The sequence below is a fragment of the Salvia hispanica genome, chromosome 1, assembly GCF_029641045.1.
Source record: "Salvia hispanica isolate PSC_SH4W2 chromosome 1, Shi_PSC_v1, whole genome shotgun sequence".
NCBI lineage: Eukaryota > Viridiplantae > Streptophyta > Magnoliopsida > Lamiales > Lamiaceae > Salvia > Salvia hispanica.
Window position 1 is genome coordinate 40087354 of NC_142692.1, and position 20842 is coordinate 40108195.

At 34.9% G+C, this 20842-nt stretch overlaps 3 protein-coding genes across 3 annotated transcripts; 1 reads left to right on the forward strand and 2 right to left on the reverse strand.

Moving 5' to 3' along the window:
* The first annotated feature begins 1477 nt into the window (after positions 1 to 1477).
* Positions 1478 to 5605, forward strand: LOC125222923 (phosphatidylinositol 4-phosphate 5-kinase 1-like). The gene is made up of 8 exons (XM_048125814.2): positions 1478 to 2935; positions 3028 to 3192; positions 3348 to 3513; positions 3673 to 3783; positions 3875 to 4068; positions 4156 to 4286; positions 4359 to 4452; positions 4880 to 5605. The coding sequence occupies exons 1-8, from the start codon at positions 1752 to 1754 to the stop codon at positions 5187 to 5189; spliced, it is 2355 nt and encodes a 784-aa protein (XP_047981771.1). The 5' UTR covers positions 1478 to 1751; the 3' UTR covers positions 5190 to 5605.
* An 8828-nt stretch (positions 5606 to 14433) lies between these two features.
* Positions 14434 to 15039, reverse strand: LOC125223534 (putative calcium-binding protein CML29). Its single transcript, XM_048126721.2, has one exon. It carries the CDS (start codon positions 15007 to 15009, stop codon positions 14551 to 14553), a length of 459 nt encoding a protein of 152 aa, XP_047982678.1. The 5' UTR covers positions 15010 to 15039; the 3' UTR covers positions 14434 to 14550.
* A 1095-nt stretch (positions 15040 to 16134) lies between these two features.
* Positions 16135 to 20494, reverse strand: LOC125223366 (mitogen-activated protein kinase homolog MMK1-like). Its single transcript, XM_048126488.2, has 6 exons — positions 20208 to 20494; positions 20000 to 20129; positions 18097 to 18234; positions 16948 to 17280; positions 16604 to 16784; positions 16135 to 16522 (listed from the first exon to the last, which is right to left on the reverse strand). Exons 1-6 carry the CDS (start codon positions 20420 to 20422, stop codon positions 16347 to 16349), a joined length of 1173 nt encoding a protein of 390 aa, XP_047982445.1. The 5' UTR covers positions 20423 to 20494; the 3' UTR covers positions 16135 to 16346.
* Positions 20495 to 20842: the final 348 nt, after the last annotated feature.

Genomic DNA, 20842 nt, shown 5'->3' on the forward strand with positions numbered 1-20842 from the left:
TTAAGCGTTTATTTCGAAAATGGTCATTTTTCACTGTTTCATGACGAAAATACCCTTTTAGGGGGGTTTTGGAGAGTTTGGGCAATTTGGTCTTTTTACATTTTAAATCTGATATTATTTCAGTTATGTACTAAATCCGATATTATTTCAAAATTTTGTCAACAAATTAATAGTTTTAATCAATATTTGATAGTGTCTAATATTTAATCAATAAGGTACGACGACACCTTAGATTTAATCAATATTTAATAGTTTTAATCGTGTTATAATAATTAAAAAAATTATTGATATTTAAAAATCAAAATTTAAAATGTAATTTTATAAAATTAAATCTAATATTGAAATAAAGAAACAAAGTAAAGGATGGCAAAAGGGAAGAAGAATGATAATTTTGAAATAATATCAGATTTAGTACATAACTGAAATAATATCAGATTTAAAATGTAAAAATACCAAATTGTCCAAACTCTCCAAAACCCCCTAAAAGGGTATTTTCGTCACGAAACAGTAAAAAATGATCATTTTCGAGATAAACGCTTAGTCCATGGTTGTCTGGGGATATTTTTAAAGTTCACGGTTCATTGGCGAGATAAACGCATAGTCCAAGGACTATTTTTGTAGTTCACTCTATAAAGAAAGTTGTTAGGGGTTAAAATACAAGATTTTTTATGAATATTTTAATAGAATAGATCAAAATTTAATATAAGTTTGGATCTTAATTGCCATACATCTGAAATTAAGAAAATTCAATAGTCATATGATATACAAATTAATTTATTTTAATAAGAACGAACTACAAAAATTAGTCACGGATGAATGTATTATCAATTATGTATGTTGCATATTTACAGTATCCTAAAATAAATATGACGAGAGGTATTTGGAAAATACTTCATTTTTTAACTGTGTTTTTTTTTTGCACTTGTCAGTACTATTACTATTCTATTTTACACCTCTTTCTCCAATAGAGCAAATATCTCCATTATAATTAGTAAAGTGATTACAAAATTAATACACGAGCTATTGTAATATTTCATTCTAAAGTACCAAACTCACAACTGTAAGTAATTAATTCTTCCCGAACTTCAAATATCCGTAAAAATTCATGGGCAATGTCATTTTCATTGAATTATGAGAATTCCAGATTAGATAAATTTCATCCAAATTTAACAAGTTGAAAACTCATGATTTTATTTCACAACCAATGTTTAAAATAGTCGGATGATGAAGAGTTTGACCAAAATTCATGATTTTTTTTTTTGGCAATTTATCTAATTTATATGGAAGGAATATCCATTCACAAGAAAACCATAAATAAATGAGATAAATTTGCATGAGTTCCATTTCCAGGTATTTGATGCAGCTAAGAGAGAGGGGTAGTTTTGTCATATTACCTGTCGACAAACACACATACGTACAGAGACGATCCAGTGTTTTTGTATGTATAGCTTTATTACTCCAATCCAAACCCCTCTCTCTCTCTCAAACCCATCTCTCTTCTTTTCTCTTCTCTTCTTTTTCCATCTCTGCTTTTTCACTTCTCTTCTTTTCTCACTTCATCCCTTCTCTCTCTCTCTCTCTCTCTACGCGTTCTCTCTTAACTACTCCCAATCAGCCGCCGGAAAATGCTGGATTCCCCACCTGCACCGCGCCAATTTCCGCGGCAGTAGCCGAATCCAGCAAACCTAGTGAAAGCTTCCTTCGATTGAGTGAGAAATTCTTCCAATTTCATCTGAAAAAAGAGGGGTAAAATGCCTGAGACGCTCCTACGCGTGAAGCCAGCTGAGAATTGCGACGAGAAATCGCTGGATAGCTCCACCACCACCACCACCACCACGACTACGCCGAGGTCGGTGATAATCGTGCCGCGGAGTAAATCTCAGGCGACGTGCAGGAGAGTGACGCCGGCGGCGATTCCGGATGTCGTGGAGAAGCGCCTCCCCAACGGCGATCTGTACATCGGGACGTTCTCGAGCAACACGCCTCACGGATCGGGGAAGTATCTGTGGAAGGATGGGTGCATGTATGAAGGGGATTGGAAGAAGGGGAAGGCCAGCGGCAGGGGGAAATTCTCCTGGCCGTCGGGGGCTACGTTTGAGGGCGAATTCAAGTCGGGTCGGATGGAGGGAACCGGCACTTTCATCGGGTCGGATGGGGACATGTACCGCGGCTCGTGGTCCGGGGATCGGAAGCACGGCTACGGGGTTAAGCATTACAGCAATGGGGATTACTACGAGGGGCAGTGGAAGAGGAATTTGCAGGACGGGCAGGGGAGGTATCTGTGGAGGAACGGGAATGAGTATATTGGGGAGTGGAAGAGTGGGGTGATTCACGGGAGGGGGGTTTTGGTGTGGAGCAATGGGAATAGGTATGATGGGAATTGGGAGAATGGGAGCCCTAAAGGGCAAGGGGTTTTCACTTGGCCAGATGGAAGTTGTTACATGGGATGTTGGTCAAGTGATTCTTCCAAGAATGGGAATCGGAATCTGAATCAGACATTGAATGGGACTTTTTACCCAGCTCACAATGGGAAGAATGGGGTTGTTTCCAATGGGGAAGTGAGGAATGGGGGTTTTAACGCCAATTTCGGGTGTAAATTGTCTGCGCCCTTGCTGGTTGTGGGGGAGGAGAGTGTGGATATGATGGTGGCGGGAGGTGCGGGGAAGAAGAGGTCGTCTGTTGGGGTGGACAGGACGTTTCCGAGGCTGTGCATTTGGGAGTCGGATGGCGAGGAAGGGGATATAACGTGTGACATTATTGATAATGTGGAGGCGTCTATGTTGTATAGAGATGGTTTTGTGATTGATAGGGATGCTATTAAGCAGTTCAGGAAGAATCCTTGCTTCCTCAGTGGGGAGGCGAAGAAGCCCGGGGAGACGATTTCCAAAGGGCATAAGAACTACGAGCTGATGCTCAATCTCCAGCTGGGAATTAGGTAATAATGGCGATCCTAGTTTTGATTCTGAGATGTTTTGGTGTTAATCTTTGTGTATTGAGATGTTTCTGTTTCTTGTGCTTGTTGATTAGGTATTCAATAGGGAAGCATGCTTCCGTGTCGCCTACTCTTAAGCTCAGTGATTTTGATCCTAAAGAAAAGTTTTGGACAAGGTTTCCACCTGAGGGATCGAAGCTTACGCCCCCTCATCAATCCATTGACTTTCGTTGGAAGGACTATTGCCCTGTGGTTTTTAGGTAATTGGGCTTGTTTGATGAGTTAATTTTAATATGTGCAGCTGTTACTTTACCATTGATTACTATTATGGCATATGAGAAAGATTATAGAACTTTTTGAACATAATTACTGATGGATTTTGCTTAGATGTTGATTTATTTATCTCCGTGTTCAGACATTTAAGGGAGCTATTTCATGTTGATCCTGCGGATTATATGCTAGCCATTTGCGGGAGCGATGCTCTGAGAGAGCTTTCGTCTCCTGGGAAGAGTGGAAGTTTCTTTTACTTGACACAGGATGATAGGTTCATGATCAAGACAGTGAAGAAATCAGAAGTCAAGGTTTGTTGTCTAATACTTTGACTTGTTTATGTTGGAAAAGAAAAAAAGAAGATAAGATTAACATCTTTCTGTATTGGTGGACTGATTCAACTTGGCTTGGACCACCTTCCTCTTGATAATTGTCATTAATATTGAAGTTTGGTGAATTATTTTGTTCAGGTGCTTACTAAAATGCTTCCAAGCTATTACCAGCATGTTTGCCGTTATGAAAATACCCTTGTGACTAAATTCTTTGGTGTCCATTGTGTCAAACCAGTCGGGGGCGTCAAGGTAAATAATTATTACTATTATTTCGGCTCCCTGATGATGTTATGAGCGTCTATGAGGTAGCTAATTTTAGAAACATTTTCTTGAACAATAGACGCGTTTCATTGTGATGGGAAACATGTTCTGCTCAGACTACCGAATTCATCGAAGGTTTGATCTGAAAGGATCATCCCATGGCCGCAGAACTGATAAGCCCGAGGGAGAGATTGATGAAACCACAACTCTCAAGGACCTCGACTTGAACTTTGTATTTCGTTTGCAGACCAATTGGTATCAAGAACTTATCAAGTTAGTGCCTGGATCCCTCCTGTTTACCTTTAGATTTTTCAATTTTTGATGATAGCTTTGTTCTAATCCGCTTAAGCATCATTATAGGCAAATTGATCGCGACTGTGAGTTCTTGGAGGCAGAGAGAATCATGGATTACAGTCTCTTAGTAGGTCTTCATTTCCGCGATGATAGTACTCGAGACAAAATGGGATTGTCGCCTTTTCTATTGCGCACAGGTAATTATCAATATCGCATCAAGTGATTGGTAATTAATTTGTGATCGCTTACATTAAACTCTTGCTTCTCAGGAAAGAGTGATTCATTTCAAAATGAGAAGTTCATGCGTGGCTGTCGTTTCCTCGAAGCAGAACTGCAAGACATGGATCGAGTTCTAGCTGGCAGGTAAATTTTTCCAACCGCACAGATTTTCTCTTTTTCGGACACTTCCATAAATTTCAGCATGTGATCTTTAATTTCTGGTTAGGTTTTGATTAATTACTTTTTTAGTATTTATATAGAATTTGAATGTGGTAGTTGAATAATTCAAAGAGCCTTTTGGATGGGGGTGGCTATGTAGTTTAGGCAGTTTATTAGAAGACAGTTGTTCGTGGGGTATAGCTAGCTTTTATTGTACCTTTCTTGCAATGCTGTGTTCTTAACATAATTTGCCAATCCATATCATTTAATGACAAAGTTGACATGCTGGTTTTGTTTCCTCTCTTAGCAAAATAAAATCTGTGGGTTTTTATGAAATAGAATTGCATTTCTCTAGATACATACAGGTGTACACCTTCTTATAGCAATATTTGATTCTTTTGTTCATCATCAGGAAACCACTGATCAGGCTAGGTGCCAACATGCCGGCACGAGCCGAGCGCGTGGGTCGGAGGAGCGACTTTGACAAGTATTCCAGCGGAGGACTTAGCAATTTGAGACCCTCGCGCAGTGGTGAAGTTTACGAAGTAGTTCTCTACTTCGGGATCATCGACATTTTGCAAGATTATGACATCAGCAAGAAGCTCGAACACGCGTACAAATCGTTGCAGGTGGATTCGACCTCAATCTCAGCCGTTGATCCGAAACTGTATTCCAAAAGATTCCGGGATTTTGTCGGGCGAATATTTATGGAGGACAGGTGAACTGATGCCAATTGTCGAGTGTTGTGTTCTTAGGCGAGTCTTGAATTCTACGGGACGAGCATTGCCACGTAGGATATGCCAAAGCGCCACACCTTGAATCACGGCTACAAGAAGTATATTATAAGCACGGCCAGGGCATCCAACGAGGGTCCAACCAAGCCAAGGGAATGGCGGATCGCGCGCACGAGCCGAGTTGGTGACTTGTAAGTTTGTTTGTACATTCAAATGTGGGCTTTTTTGGGTTAATTTTTTGTTAGTGAATGTAAGATTTGGGGAATAGGAAAAAGGGGAAATTAGTGTTTCCCCAAGAAAAAGATTCAAATATGGGAGATGGGATTTTGAATAATGGCATTGTACAGCATATACAGGAAAAGGAGTTATTAAATTATTGAAGAAAATTTTGTTGAGATTTCAAAGCTTCTCTCTTTCATATGTGTGTGTGAGAGAGAGGGCATTTGCTTTTTCTTTTGATTGCTGCAGTGAAAGAGAGAGGGGAGGGGCCTTTGGGACAGATGAAGTAGATATAATAATAACATGAAAAGGAGAGAAAGCAAAGGGAGAAAAAGATGTGTTTGTAGCACTTTTGTTTATCACTCATTTCCTTTCTAATCCCTATATTGTTTAAAACAGGAAAATTTAAATTTCGATCTCTTCAACAAGAAATTGCCACAACATTTTGACTCACAATCTGGTCCCCCCTCTATCAAGAAAAGGAATAGTAGTAAAAAACAATGAAGGAACAAACTAACATGGCACCTTAATTATATTTACTGCATTGAGTGAAATATATAATAATTTAATAAAAGGTTGCTGACAAAAATACTCCCTCCGTCCCCGAATACTTAACACAGTTTGTCATTTCGGTCCGTCCCCGAATGCTTGACACAGTTCACTTTTTCCATTTTTGGTAGTGGACCCCATATTCCACTAACTCATTCCTACTCACATTTATTATAAAACTAATACTTTAAAAGTATGACCCACATCCCACCAACTTTTTCAACACACTTTCCATTACATATCTTAAAATCCGTGCCGGGTCAAACCGTGTCAAATATTCAGGAACGGAGGGAGTATGAATTTTGGTTAAATTTCAGGCCGTTTTGCAATATGAAAAGTCAGTCGGAAAATCATCTACTTTGATGGAATTGTATCTAATACTCCCTCCGTCCCATGCTATTCGCACTTTTCATTTTAGGCCGTAAAATTGAGATTTATTTTTTAGTGTAATTAAATTAGAATTTTAAGTGTAATGGGACATCACTTAATAAATGACCTCTTAACTTTTTTTTTTTTTTTTTTTTTTTTTTTTTTTTTATTTTTTTATTTTTATTTTTTTTTTTTATAAATGACCTCTTAACTTAATCTAACATATTAATTAAATGCATTAATTCTAACTTAAAATATAAATAGTATAAGGAGTTTGTGACGTGCCGAAAAGTAAAAGTGCAAGTAACATGAGACGGAGGGAGTATAAGAGTTGGGAAACTATATGTGCGCGTCATAGTAGTTTGGTTGAAAAACATCAATAATATAATACACGTCATCGTGATATAATTGCGAATAAATTTAAACTTCATGACCTTTTTGGCTGATTTTTAAAATTATGGGAGGACCAGAACTCGATCAAACTTGATTCAAGAAACATGATGTTATTAGATAAAATAGAACTAATTCCAAAGTACTAACATCATCGTCGGTTGAAACTCGTTCATTTCCCAAGCCAATATTAGGTGGGCCACCACTTTGAGTAGTTGAGCCTCTCAATAAAACTCAAGGTATTACAGAAAATATGAGAACTTATTTAAAATAGGAGAGAGAGCTCGATTGGTTATTAAATTTCATCCATATTTCTTGACAAAACCTATGTGGAACATTATTGGAGTGTCCATAACACATGGCATAACTCAAACTTTGTGGGTTGTGTCTTGGGAATGTGGTAGGCATTTTGGTCAATTTGATGCAATGATATATACAATAGAACTGAATAATGATAGGGTTTCATACCTTTATTATAAGTGGGTCAAAGATTTTGAGAGTGGGGACTAGAGTTTGTCTCCTCTTTTTGACCTTGTTCTCTTTTTCCATAGGATCTTCCCATTTTAAAAATAATTTCTCTCACCATTTTTTTTTATTTTTCTCTCTTTTTAACACTTCCTGACCCAACACACCTAAAGAAGCTAGTTTTTTGCAATAATTTTTGCAATGTTAATGTGTATGATGATAGATAAGGTTAAATGTTATCCTCTTTTCCTAAGAGGTGAACTTTTGTCGCAAAATAGATTGCAATTTTACATGATAATGAGATTGTACGACACTACGATTTTTGTAACAATTTTGAAAAAATTTAAACGCAAAAAGAAACTTATATGAATTGTATCAAATACAATATAAAATTTATATATACAAATACATACTACTTATATTACTAGTTTATCTTATAAAGAAAATGAACCCTTTTTACTTGTGAACCTGACTTATATAATCGATAACGCACATGAACCCCACAAATTACAACCGAAAAAGAATAGATTGTTAGATTTGGCGTTATCCTATAACTCATCTTATTTTCATAAAAAAATAATTATACATCTTGAGACTAGCTAGAATTTTTTTTTTGCCATATGGTTTTAATATATTGAAACAAAATAAACTATCCTATATAAATCATCAAATAGATATATAGTAAAAACAAAATATCCATATACAATATCTATGACCTCATAGCTGAAAATACATCAACTTGTGGTCTACTTTAGATTGAATTCTTTTTCAAGAAAATCGTAGCAACTAGGCAATCAATCATTTGGAAAATATCCTAATATGCGAAAATAGTTCTTTTATTTAACCATAATATCAACAAATGTGAAAATAGTGAGACTATTATAATTTATGAACCACAATAAAAGTAAAAAATTGTTTTATATGTAAATATAAATATCACCGGCCAAAATCGAAAAAGTGTGAATATATAAGTTAGTGACCACGTATAGTGGCGTTACGTTACTGTCTCTTTGTTTTGAGCTTTATATATTTGATAATCCCATGTGAAATATTATATGGTTTTCGGACATATACGGTAAGGTAATATCACCTGAAAATGATGGTTCATTGGAAAATAAAAGGAAATAGAATTATGTTATAATTTATTTTATTTTTAAAATCAAGAAAATAAATATCGGTTTGTTTGTTTGGCTTTAAATTTTTATTGACAGCAATTTGAATATATTGTGGCAGTGAGCTCCGTTTGTGTGCCCTGTCTCGTGGTCGGGTCTCGGGTGGCCCATTCGGTAAGTCCGATAAAGAAACTCTGGACAATTTATTCTATATTGTTCCGTGATCAATTTGAGATATTTAAAATAAAATGATCTTTCAAAATTTTGTGTTTGATTAAGAATTAGAAAAAAATATTATTGTGGTGATAATTGGATGCTTTGAGCGATAACAAATATGGAGTATTTAGTTGGGGCTGATACATAAAATTGTTATAATAAGGGCTATATATTCTGAATTTTGTATGAGATACTATATACTCCCTCCGTTCCAAGATATTAGACCAACTTTCCTTTTTGGGATGTCCCAACATATTAGACTCATTTCCTTTTTTAGCAAAAAGCATCTATCTTATTTTATTCTCCACCTACTTTTTTCTCTCTTCTCTCCCCTACTTTTTCCCTCTCTCATACTTTACTCTCTCCACTTTAACTATTTAAATATCAATTCCTTAAATCATGTGCCCAAAAGAAGTGAGTCTAATACTCCGGGACGGAGGGAGTACTTAATAATTTTTTTATATTTTATTATTTTAATAAAGGCCTTTGCACATTAATTTACATAAAATACTAATAATATCATAGTGTTATATAATTTAGAAAAGTTAGTTTGGGAAGGGGGTGTGTCCGCCAATGTCGACATCGCTTATGATTTTGTACTACCAAAGTTGTCATCTCTTAGTAAGGTTTTATAATTATACTACTGCTACCTTTAGCTTTTCAGTAAATTGATTTATTTAGGCAAAGTCAATATTTTACATACATAAATTGTTGAATTATGATAACATAGTATTAGGTCTGAGTACTTAGTAACGTGCCATGCACTTCCTTGCTTAGGTCAACAACATTTGACATTCAATATTTTATTAATCTTTGCCTGAAATTTTAGTTTATTTTAATAAATCCACACATTTGTCGAAAAATCTTGTCTATTATTTTAAACATGTACTTAGCCAATTATTTCTCATCATCCTTCGAGCGTGACAAGATGCTGAATCTCTGGTGCCATTATTGTCAATAAAATACTAAATCCATTTACTTTACCATATTATATCGTAAAATTTGATTATATAATAGAGTTGATCTTCATAACATATATGTTCGAGCTAGAAATTACATCATGAAATCAGTTTGTTTCATTTACTTTATTTTGTAAGCTACATGAAGATATATATACTTTTCATTTGAGTGATAGAATGACGTCATTTTGATGTTGCGATTATATTTTTCAATATTATTATGATGCTCTTCTGATATAAAAACAAGTTCGTTTTAACGTCGTTTCGACACTCAAAATGGAAAATATACTACTATTAAAAAAGAATATCTATATTGGTTTTAAACTTTCGGCGTAAAAAATTCTAGGATGAAAATTAAAGACGTAGCATATGTTATATTTATTTGTGGCTTGAGCGTTTTATAACCCATAAAAGGTAGAAGTCATTTTCTAATAAAGTGGTGAAGGAAACAAATTGCTAATTAAACATGGTTTTCTACAATAATAGTCACAAAACAATGGGCAAAAAACATTGGATATATATGCAGAAGAAAAACTTTTCAACTAAAAAAATGCTTCATATGTCCCATTTAATGTGACACATTTTTTTTTCTGCATGTATTTTGAGTAAATCATAACAAATAGTTAAAATAGAGTGAAACTAAGTAAGATGTATTTTGAGTAAATCATAACAAATAGTTAAAATAGAGTGAAACTAAGTAAGAGAGAGAATAATGTAGATGAGTAATTAAAAGTTCAATAATTATATAATTGTCAGACTCACAAAACAATAAAAAAAGTTCAGCCCAAAAAACATGCACACCCATTCATGATGAAACCATACCAAATATATTCATTTTGATACAAATAAGAAAATTCATTGAAATTCCATTCGTGTCACAAATTTATGGTCTCAACAAATTCAATAAATTTCCCATCATCTATCAATTTATTTCCACGGACTTAGTAAAGTGGTATTGTATATCATTAAATTAGGTGAGACAATATGTTGGGGTAGAAATTAAAATACTGAGTATTTCCAACATAAGGCTTGTCCAAAGGCCGACAAGGGCACTTTCAATACTTGATGACAATTTCAATAATTTTTAATTTCATCTTAAGATTTTATAAAATGCTATAACTTATAAAAACAAAAAACAAAACAAGTTTGTGCCCATGTACCTAATTTTGGCCCTATTGGTTTTGTATAATGATCTTAATAAATAATAATAGAGAATTGATTTTGTTTAAAGTTGCAATGCCCACTTCCGTTTGATAGTCGAGTTGGGATTTGTCATGCAAGTAAATACTTAAATAATTAAGGTGAGCCATTTATTTTTGTATGAATAAATTTACATGAGTGAAGTATGTTAGATAAACAAAACAATACGGCAATTTGAATTAGGTATCATGATTGGAATTTAAATATAGAGTAATGAACTCGACTATTTGGTGGATTATATAATTCTACATCAAAACTTGGAAAACAAGAGGGACCGAAAAAATAACACAAGCCAATAGATAATTAACTCATATTCCAAACAAAAATAAAATTAGGATAAATATCATTATCTTAGCGAAATATAGTTACCAAAAGATAATTAGTTTGAGTTTAATTATGGATCTTCTAGTTTTGCTTAAAGTTGAGGTACCCAATAATTGTTTTGAGTTTATTACAAGATATTTTGATTTTGTTTAAAGCTGTGTTGAGACGAGTATTTATAGATGCTTCGATTTTATTGTTTTTATTAGTATATTTTTAGACAATTTTTATTTTATTTTTGTGTTTATCTTTTGAGCTATTTATAGAAAATTGTGGTACTATTTTTTAAATGATGCTCGCTTATTATATAAGATACATGTCTAATATGTGTTTACAATATAATAAGGCAATTTGTTGTATTTGAATAATTATTTTTGTTGATTTACTTCAAAAAATTATTGTTATGGGTCCAACATGATGGGATTAGGGATGGTGCAGATTTTGATCCTGTTTGATAAGTAATGGATTTTGACAAACACAATGAATATCTTTGGACCAATAACCTTTAATTTATGGTGACTCTGGGCCAATAGTCTTTTAACTTTCAATTTAAATTTACAACAAGGTATACCATACACACACCATAACAATAATTCATGAATGATAGTATAAAATAAATGTTTGAGGATTATAAAATGGTGTACCATGTCTTTTGTATGTGGATGTGCACTCTTGGAATTGCCCATTGTATGTCAACCACTAAAGCTATAACCATAATTCTTTGGGACCTCCATATTAAAAGTTGATTAAACATAAATATTTGTTTATTTGATACCTTTATTTAAGGAGATATCATTGGCATGAAATATCTCACCAAGAACTAGGAATTAGGTGTGGTGAACGGAGTTATGTTCACACCTATAGATAGTTAGTTGTTGTCTAGCTTCTTGCATCTTAATTTCATATGTTGGATAGTTATGTTATTATTGAATTGGGTAACCTATTCTTGTGGCATAATACTATTCATGTTTTGCTTACATTTTCGTTGATACTTTTCATAAAAGAAATTATGATTACGGACATATAATCTTTCAACAATATATTAATCGTAGCCTACTGGAATTGTTAGTCGTGGGATAGGCTGTGAACAAATTCACACTTTATGACTTTTTCGACTGACCTTTTGAGTTGTGGGACAGACTAAAATTTGACCAAATTTATGTTTGTTCGACAATTCTTAACTAGTTATTTGTTTTATTATGAAAAGTGTGTGCAAGAATAGTTGCGCCATCACTTGATTAATGTCATTGACAATGCAACAATGTCATAAGCTTATGTCTTAAATGAGTTAAAAATTTAAGACATGTCATGTTAGGAGTAGGTACAACACATTCAACTTTACAACCACCATAGGAAATTTACACATGAAAAAGTAACATGGTAATGTTTCTAGATCTAAAGTGGGACTTCTTGTTGCTAGACATGCATACATATATGGTTCTAAAATTCAAAATTGATTCTTTATGAAATTTATCCAATACAAACTTTGTGTGTTGTTAGATCTTGAATATACATGCTTTTGACCAACTCACATTCTCATTTTTTTTTTGTTTTGAGCACATTCCATATTTATTTATCAATTTAATTAAAAATTATAGGATATTGATCCAATTTGAAGACATATTTCAAAATGTCTAAAATGTTTTAATTGTATAATTTTGACGTTTAGAACTTAATTAGATTGTCACAAAAACGTCTTCAGTCACTTCTTTTTCTCGAGAAATCAAATTTCCCCCTTTTTAAAGATATTTTTGTACAATTATCTAAACGGTGGATATCAAAATGTTAATGTGTAATTAGTGAAGGTTTAGAATGTTGTTACGTTGAGTCAATATCGCACACATATATATGTAGCACGAATCATCATTTGTGTCCTTGGATTTATATATTTATTTATCATTTACATAGTTGAACTTACAAATGATGGGCCGAGTAATCCACCAAAGCTAAATTTGGGCCTGCTCGTTATATAAATAGCACGGCCCATGTTGATAGAAACGCAGCTGCCTAGTGGGCCTAGTGGGTATCTTAAGATACAATCATCATCATGGATGGCTATTCGGTTTTCGAGTCGATTTTTCCCCCAAATTGATCCGAATTGAATTATAAGAAAACTTAAAACTTGTTGCAAGGCTGTAGTGGGAATGATTTGTAAATTAATCTCAGAGTTTGACTTAGCAATAGTACATCATGTGCATTGTGAGAGGAATTTTGCGACGGACTTCTTATTACACTATGCCTACAGCTTTTCTCGGGGATGCTTGCATTTCTTATTACACCATTAGGCTCCTTCATGATAGATTAGCCATTTCATATTGTCGTTAGTTTATTATCAACTCATGTTTAGCTTGCTTTTTTTACCAAAAACAAAAAAACTTAAACTTGAAGTCTGAAAACTTAAACTTGCACAAAAATTGAAAAAAAAAACCAAAAATCCATCCAGAATGAGAATTAATATTCCTCCGTTCCAAGATAAGCTAAGCATTTCTTTTAAGCACATGATTTAAGGAATTGATATTTAAAGAATTAAAGTAGGGAGAGGAAAGTATGAGAGAGAGAAAAGTAGAGAAGTAAAGAGAGAATAAAGTAGGAGGGAAGATTTTTTCCTAAAAATAGAAATGACTCACTTATAGTGGAACATTTCAAAAAGGAATATGCCTCGCTTATCTTGGCACGGAGGGAGTACTATTTTCTATAAGTATCCATTTTCTAATTCTTCTGATTCCCTCTCGTAGGAAAATGATCCCACAACGAAAAGAATTGTACAGTACAAAATAACATGAAAGTAGATTGATTTGCAAAAAAAATGATGGGCTTTCTATTCCATTCCAATTGTTCCTTTTTGACATGAATCAATAAGAAATAGTCGAACCCGCTTCGATTTCATCCTAATGTATAGTAGTATACCAATGAAGCGAACTATTCTGATTTCGCTGAAGTTACAGATTCAAATAACTCGAGCATTTTTGGTTGAATTTTGATTCAAAGAGGAAAAATTCATTTATGATGGTACTTTTTAGAAAACAAATACTCCCTCCGTCCCGGAGTATTAGACTCACTTCTTTTGGGCACATGATTTAAGGAATTGATATTTAAATAGTTAAAGTGGAGAGAGTAAAGTATGAGAGAAGGAAAAAGTAGGGGAGAGAAGAGAGAAAAAAGTAGGTGGAGAATAAAATAAGATAGATACTTTTTGCTAAAAAAGGAAACGGGTCTAATATGTTGGGACATCCCAAAAAGGAAAGTTGGTCTAATACCTTGGGACGGAGGGAGTATTTGACAGTTAAATTAAAAATTACCACACTTATTTTTATTGATTACCTCAATTTCAAAATAACAATATACTTTTTAATATACATAACAAAAATCGAACCGAACCAAAAAACCCAAAGATAATAAAACAAAAACAAAACCGAATCGAGAAACCGAAAAAAAAATGGAACCAAATTTAATAAACACATATATGATGAACGTGACACACATAAATAAAGCTATGCCTCTCACACTAGTTATAAATTTCCTTGATCACAACAACCAAAAATGAAAAACCTAAACAAGAGAATGAACAATAAGATTAAGGTCCTCCACACTCACAGCACCATCTCCATCCCCATCCATCGCTCCCACAATCTCCCTACAATCATCCAGCGACAGCTCCACCCCCAACTCACAAACGCCTCGGTGGAGCTCCTCCGCCGTCACGACGTCGTTCTCCTGCAGGTTGAGGCCTCGGATGGCCGCCTTGAGCGGTCCGAGGCCGCTCAATTGGAGGCTGTGCGTGTTCATCTCGACGAACTCGGCCAGGCTCAGCTGCCCGTCGCCGTGCATGAGGGATTGTACCTCGCGCTCGGTGACGTTGTACCCGAGCGAGGCCATGATCCCGCCGAGCTCCTGCGCGTTGATCGAGCCGTCGTTGTCGGAGTCGAAGGCGCGGAAGGCCTCGATGACGCCGAGGATGTGGTTGAGAGCGTCGACGTCGACCGGGGTGGGAGTTGGCTCATGAGACATGGTGTGGTTTTGGGATGGGGATTTTGGTTCAGGGTTTAGGGTTTATTTATAGGAGGGAGAGAGAGGGGAATAAATGAATATATGGGGCAACTTTAATTGAGGTAGTTGTAGCATAGATGCTTATGCTTTGGATATCTCTATTCCTAATTTAGTGGAGAGGGTATAGGATTCTGGTGGGCCCACTATAGATTGTACTATGAGCTTTAGAGTGAGTGACGGATGGAGCCTGGAGGTGGGGTTGGATTATCTGGGTACACCGAGTGTTGTAAAATTCCGCATTCATTAGTTCGACTATCCATGTCAACTCTATCTCTGCTACCATCACAACCATTCTCATTTATTCTATTACTCCATCTCTTGTTAAATACCTTATTTTTCTTTTTTCATCCCTTCATCACTAATTATCCCATTTCATGATCATATATTCCACTGCTTCACCTTACTAATATTTTATTATAAAAGTAATATATAATAATCTAAATATGACCGATGTTCTACTAATTTTTTTTACTATTTTCTTTTACAAAGTGAAACAATTTCTTAAATCTAGAGCTGATAAAAAATAAAATGTCTAATGGCGGACGGTGGAAGTACTAATTTAAAAATCAGTGTATTGACAACAAATTTGAGCTAATTGACATGTTAATTTAGTTTTCTTTTTTGTTTCATTCAAGGATATAAATGATGCAATTGTTTTACATTAGTATTTACCAAATTTATAAATTTATAATTAGATTGGCATGTAGTTTTCCGTTTGAATTTGTCATCTTCGATTTCATTTTCATTGCAACCTTTAAATTTTATTCGACAAGAATTATTTCTTCTGTGGATTATTATAGCCGAAAATTTTGCATGCGTCTTTCCATTTTATAAAAAGTTTTCATTTTTGTGTTAGAAACTAAGAATGATGAAATTTTGAGAGTTATTATTACACATTTACACATTATATATATGCTGCATCGATTGAAAAAATTACAAAAGTTCAAAAATTAAAATACATTACACATAATACAATGATTACTGAATTACGATGAATGTGCTATTTCAATAATAGAATTACGGTTTAACATCTATTGAAAAGTCAAATAACAACTGTCGAAAAAAGACTGATATTAGCAAGGAAGGTAGAAAGAAAAGCAACTCACGATCAGTTTATTAATGTCTGAAGCAGTACATCAAATGGTAGTTTTATGTCATCGTTATATATTTCTAAAAATGGAAGCCATCCATGTTTGGGATGGACGATAATGTACACTACACCACAGATACTTAAATAAATAGCAAAAACACATACAACATTCATTACTTCAACAGAGAATCTCAGGACAGCAGATTCCTCACATGCGCCGATAATCCGGATTGAACGCGAGCGCCTCCTGGTAGATCAGCTCCCTCATCTGATCCTCCGTGAGAGCATGCTGCTCGAAGTCGAAGCTGAAAGGGACCGAGCAAGTGGGCTCGTCGCTGATGTCGTGGAGCGAGTTCAGGTATGGGTGGGCCAATGCGCCTTCGACTGGAAAGCCACGACAGACAAGAAACAGATCAGATGAAGGATCCATGGACGCGTAGATTATAGGAAAGTGATGATTCTAACCTGTGAGCCGTTGCCTGGGATCAAATGTCAGCATCTTCTCGACGAGATCAACAGCAAGAGGGTGCACCTGAGGGAACTTTTCGGTGAATGACTGTCGACGATAATGAGGGAGTTGCCTGATGTATCGTTTTGCATTTTCATTCAAGAGACCTAGCTCAGCCTCTGTTGGTGTACCAATCAGCTGCAAGCAAGCAAGTAGTCACACTAAAGATCAGTAATTAGATTGAAACGAATTTATGAATACATTGTGAAAACAGCGATAAGCAAGCATCGGTAGTTGAAAACAACGACTGAAGTAAATTTGACTTTATCTGAAACTAGATGATAGATACACAGAGAGATACCTCTATGAGCAGGCGTAACTGGTGCACGTGATCTCTACCAGGAAACAGTGGTTTCCGGTCCATCAATTCCATAAATATGCACCCGACTGACCATATATCGATAGCTGCAGTGTAATCGGATGAATTTAACAAAAGTTCTGGCGGCCGATACCACCTTGTGACGACATATTCAGTCATAAAATCAGTTTCAGATGTGACTCGTGCCAGTCCAAAATCACAGATCTTTAGGTCACAATTTGCATTCAGAAGAAGATTGCTTGGCTTCAAATCCCGGTGTAGGACATTTGCTGAATGTATGTATTTCAGGCCTCGGAGGATTTGATACAAAAAATACTGCAAAAATGACAATATGAGTAATTTTGCCATCAAATTTATAACAATGAATGCAGAAACTTTTTCTAAAGAAAAGTAAGTGCGAAATTGATAAACACAAAATGTAAACAAAGATTACATCTTGGATTAAGTATAAGAAAATGCTCATACACAAAATTATTTACACACACACACACACACATTAAAATCTTCGGTCTTTTTTTAAGTGCAAAAAATTATGAACTGCAAGATGATTATGAGAAGACCAACCATAATTTGATAGAAAAAAGGAAAATTCATGAACTGGAAAGTGGTAGGTGAATGTGAAATATTTTCCACCCATTTGAGGGAGGATTATAATAACATAAACAAACAAACACATCAGAGGGAGAGAGATTTTCTAGCAATTTTGGTATGTATGCTCACCTAACTACCAGAGAGAACAAGACGGAGGAACCTTATTTATCTTTTGTCACAGTGTGTCAAGTTGAGGTTGATCTCTTAAAGAAGAAACTTTGGAAAAGGCTCCGAAATCAGTAAGAAAATGAGAATCTTCTATAATTGTAATCAAACTCAAGATTATTCACACTTTTTGGTCCAATTAGATGTCTAGATTAAGTAAATTAAAAGTACCCTTCCATATCAGTCTAGCTAAGGTCAAGCCAACGAGTAGATAAAAGTAGTCTAAAGAAAGTTAAATTCGTGCTGCCTTGTTAACCGATTGCATCATAAATAAGACAAAAATTGGCGCCATGTCAATAAATTGTATGGCTAAATGAGGAAAATAAAGATCCAGTAAAACAGCCAATCATGGCATGAATAATGCTAAAATCGAACCTGACAATGCTCCTCCGACAAAGGTTGATTAGACCGGATAATTTGATGGAGGTCAGTATCCATAAGCTCATATGCAATGTAAACATCGTTAAACACTTCCCTTTGTGGCGGTGGAATTACATCTCTGATTGAAATAATCTGCACCATACAAGAATTTCATTCTATCATTAAATGAATGAAATCGTGGCAACAAAATACACGATACCTTTATTAAATGTATTAACAGATAAAATTAGGCACGTGAAAGTATGATAGATAGAAGTTGCCAAATAGCTTAGCGATTTAAAGTCTGCCACTAAACGACAAAAAGTGGATAGACAAAACAGTTAAGTGATAGGAAGACATGTTGCACAAAGTGAGGATCAAAAGGACTTTGCGAACACCAAGAGATGTTCAGCAATGGTAATAGATAACTGTAGTTTCCTTTTGAAGAAGCTAAAGTAGAACAAGTAGTTACATGACAACCCAATGAATGAAAAGAATTGGGATTTCTCTAGAAGGCAGATACCATCCAAGGAAGTCAAAAAATTTTAGAAGAATCAGTAGGCATGATGTTGTTGGATAACATGCCATCATGGCAACTAATACGGCAGCATTAACAGTATATGTGTGACAAATTTGCCCGAGGTAATAGAAACCTCATATTTAATGGCATACTCAAACAAGATTACGTTAATTATTTCTGCGATTTTTTATTCGCTAGCAAATTTTGCTTTTTAAGGGTTTAGTTCAGGGCTAATCAGACTGTAAATGTAAAAGCTCGAGCCTTTCCCCGAAGGGTCATTTTGAGGTAACAAGAAGACATAGAGAAAGTAAGCTCTAAGGAGTATACAAGTGGAAAATATGGATAAGGATAATACTTAATGCACAAGGTCTTTTGTTGGAATTAATTTACTGAGCCGAATACCCTAATTTCAAATAAGATTGGTTATTTCTGATGTAACTCTCTTAAGTTCCTTATTAAACAGTAAATACTATTATAAGAAAACAATAGTAATACATGGCTCAATCGAAGCAGCACATCAGTAAACATGCACAAGAACGTAAAAAGCCACATATCCTTCCCTTATGGCCTTATGTCAAACCCTCGAATAACTTTTAAAAGGAAAAGTTCAATAAATACCAGGACAAGTGGAAATAATTGCTATAGGAAAAGAAAATTATGTTGGTAAAAAGAATAACTCCAACTGCAAGATACACTAAATTTACTAACAGTTGGTAGTTTAGAAAAATAGTCTTCTCACACTCCACCATTATTATCACGCTGATCGAACGCTTTCGGTACCACCGCCTTTCCCTCCATGTGAACAACAACAGTAACAAATAAACTACCATGCCTAATGAATTCCCACATTTGAAATAAGATCATCATATCATAATTGCACAAATCTATACAGAGAGAAAACAAAGGGGTAAAGAGTTACTAAAAAGGGCTAGTCTTTCATAAAAGGACACTAAAACTTAACTGTATCTCTCATCATGAATCAAAAAAAATGCCAAAAACTTACTATAGAGATATAAAACTTACATTTATGGTTCATATTCCAATTTTTTCACACATTAAAAGAAAAAAAAACTTGTCTTCTTGTGCTAACCACAGATCCATAGCCATCAAATTAGGAAAGCTATGCATAGTTACTGAACACAAATTAGAATGAAATCATGTTCCTTTCTGGAAACAAAACCAACTCTTAACCTTTCAAAAAAAGGAAAACCTAAAAATAATCACCAGCCACTGAATCAAACTCATAAATCGAATCAGTAGCAGAATCACCCAAATCATAAATCAAACACAAAATGTACCTTGTAAACCAGCTTCCACAGCTCATATCAATCAGAAATCAAATAAAACTCATAGAAAAGTAACAATTACAATATAAAAAAATGAAAAAAAAGCACTAACATTTTCATGATCCATGTGACGCAGAAGCTTGATCTCACGGAGAGTCCTCTTCGCATCGATTTTATTATCGAAAGCATTCGCTATCTTCTTAATAGCAACATGCTCACCCGTCTCCGAATTCACAGCCGAGCTACCAAAAACACAAAATCAAAATCAAAACAAAATTAATCTCAGCTGCTTGTCACAAGAATCGAGGATTCAAGGTTACCAAACGATGCCGTATGCGCCTTTTCCGATTGGCATGATTGGGGGTTTGTATCTGGAGGTGACCTCGAAGACGTTGCCGAAGATGTTGTACTGGATGAAGCGGCCGCCGTGGCTGAGCGCCGCGGGAATTTGATCTGGCGTCGGTGCCGGCGGAGGATGCTGCTGCGGCTCCGCCTCAGACATCTCGTCGTCGGCCGGGTGATTTCCGTCCACCATTTTGTGAGTGTATTGTCAGTTGCTGAAGAGGAAAAAAAAAAGATGCTACTGAAAAAGGGAAACAAGAAAATGTATGTATGCTGTTCAAGTAGAAATATAAAATGTGTATGTATAGTATTTTTTTCATCCCTAGATTTTTAGGTCATCAAATTTGGGAAAATTGTAATTAATGATTATGCAAATATACAATGAAGTGGGATAAGAAGGAATACATTTTTTATTATAAAAAAATATTCGAGCAACTTGAAAACTCAAATAATCTTAACAGATGAGAGTATATTTTTTTATGTCAACATTATTTTATTTTGTATAGTCTCTTTCTTCTATTTATAGTTTTATTTTTTTCATTTTGATTTGTTCATAAAATTTAATTTAATTTTATTCAGGGAAAATTGCTCTTTCATTCAACTATTTTTTCTT

What these genes read in the sequence shown, in the direction of transcription:
- LOC125223366 (XM_048126488.2), bottom strand. Translation starts at nt 20,422, where the DNA reads ATGGTGGACGGAAATCACCCGGCCGACGACGAGATGTCTGAGGCGGAG. An exon ending in TGTCGGAGGAGCATTGTCAG is followed by an intron (nt 17,281 to 18,096) that starts GTTCGATTTTAG and finishes TCATTTTTGCAG; the next exon opens with TATTTTTTGTATCAAATCCT. An exon ending in TCCCAGGCAACGGCTCACAG is followed by an intron (nt 16,523 to 16,603) that starts GTTAGAATCATC and finishes GTGGCTTTCCAG; the next exon opens with TCGAAGGCGCATTGGCCCAC.
- LOC125222923 (XM_048125814.2), top strand. Translation starts at nt 1,752, where the DNA reads ATGCCTGAGACGCTCCTACGCGTGAAGCCAGCTGAGAATTGCGACGAG. An exon ending in AATCTCCAGCTGGGAATTAG is followed by an intron (nt 2,936 to 3,027) that starts GTAATAATGGCG and finishes CTTGTTGATTAG; the next exon opens with GTATTCAATAGGGAAGCATG. An exon ending in TATTGCCCTGTGGTTTTTAG is followed by an intron (nt 3,193 to 3,347) that starts GTAATTGGGCTT and finishes CTCCGTGTTCAG; the next exon opens with ACATTTAAGGGAGCTATTTC.
- LOC125223534 (XM_048126721.2), bottom strand. Translation starts at nt 15,009, where the DNA reads ATGTCTCATGAGCCAACTCCCACCCCGGTCGACGTCGACGCTCTCAAC.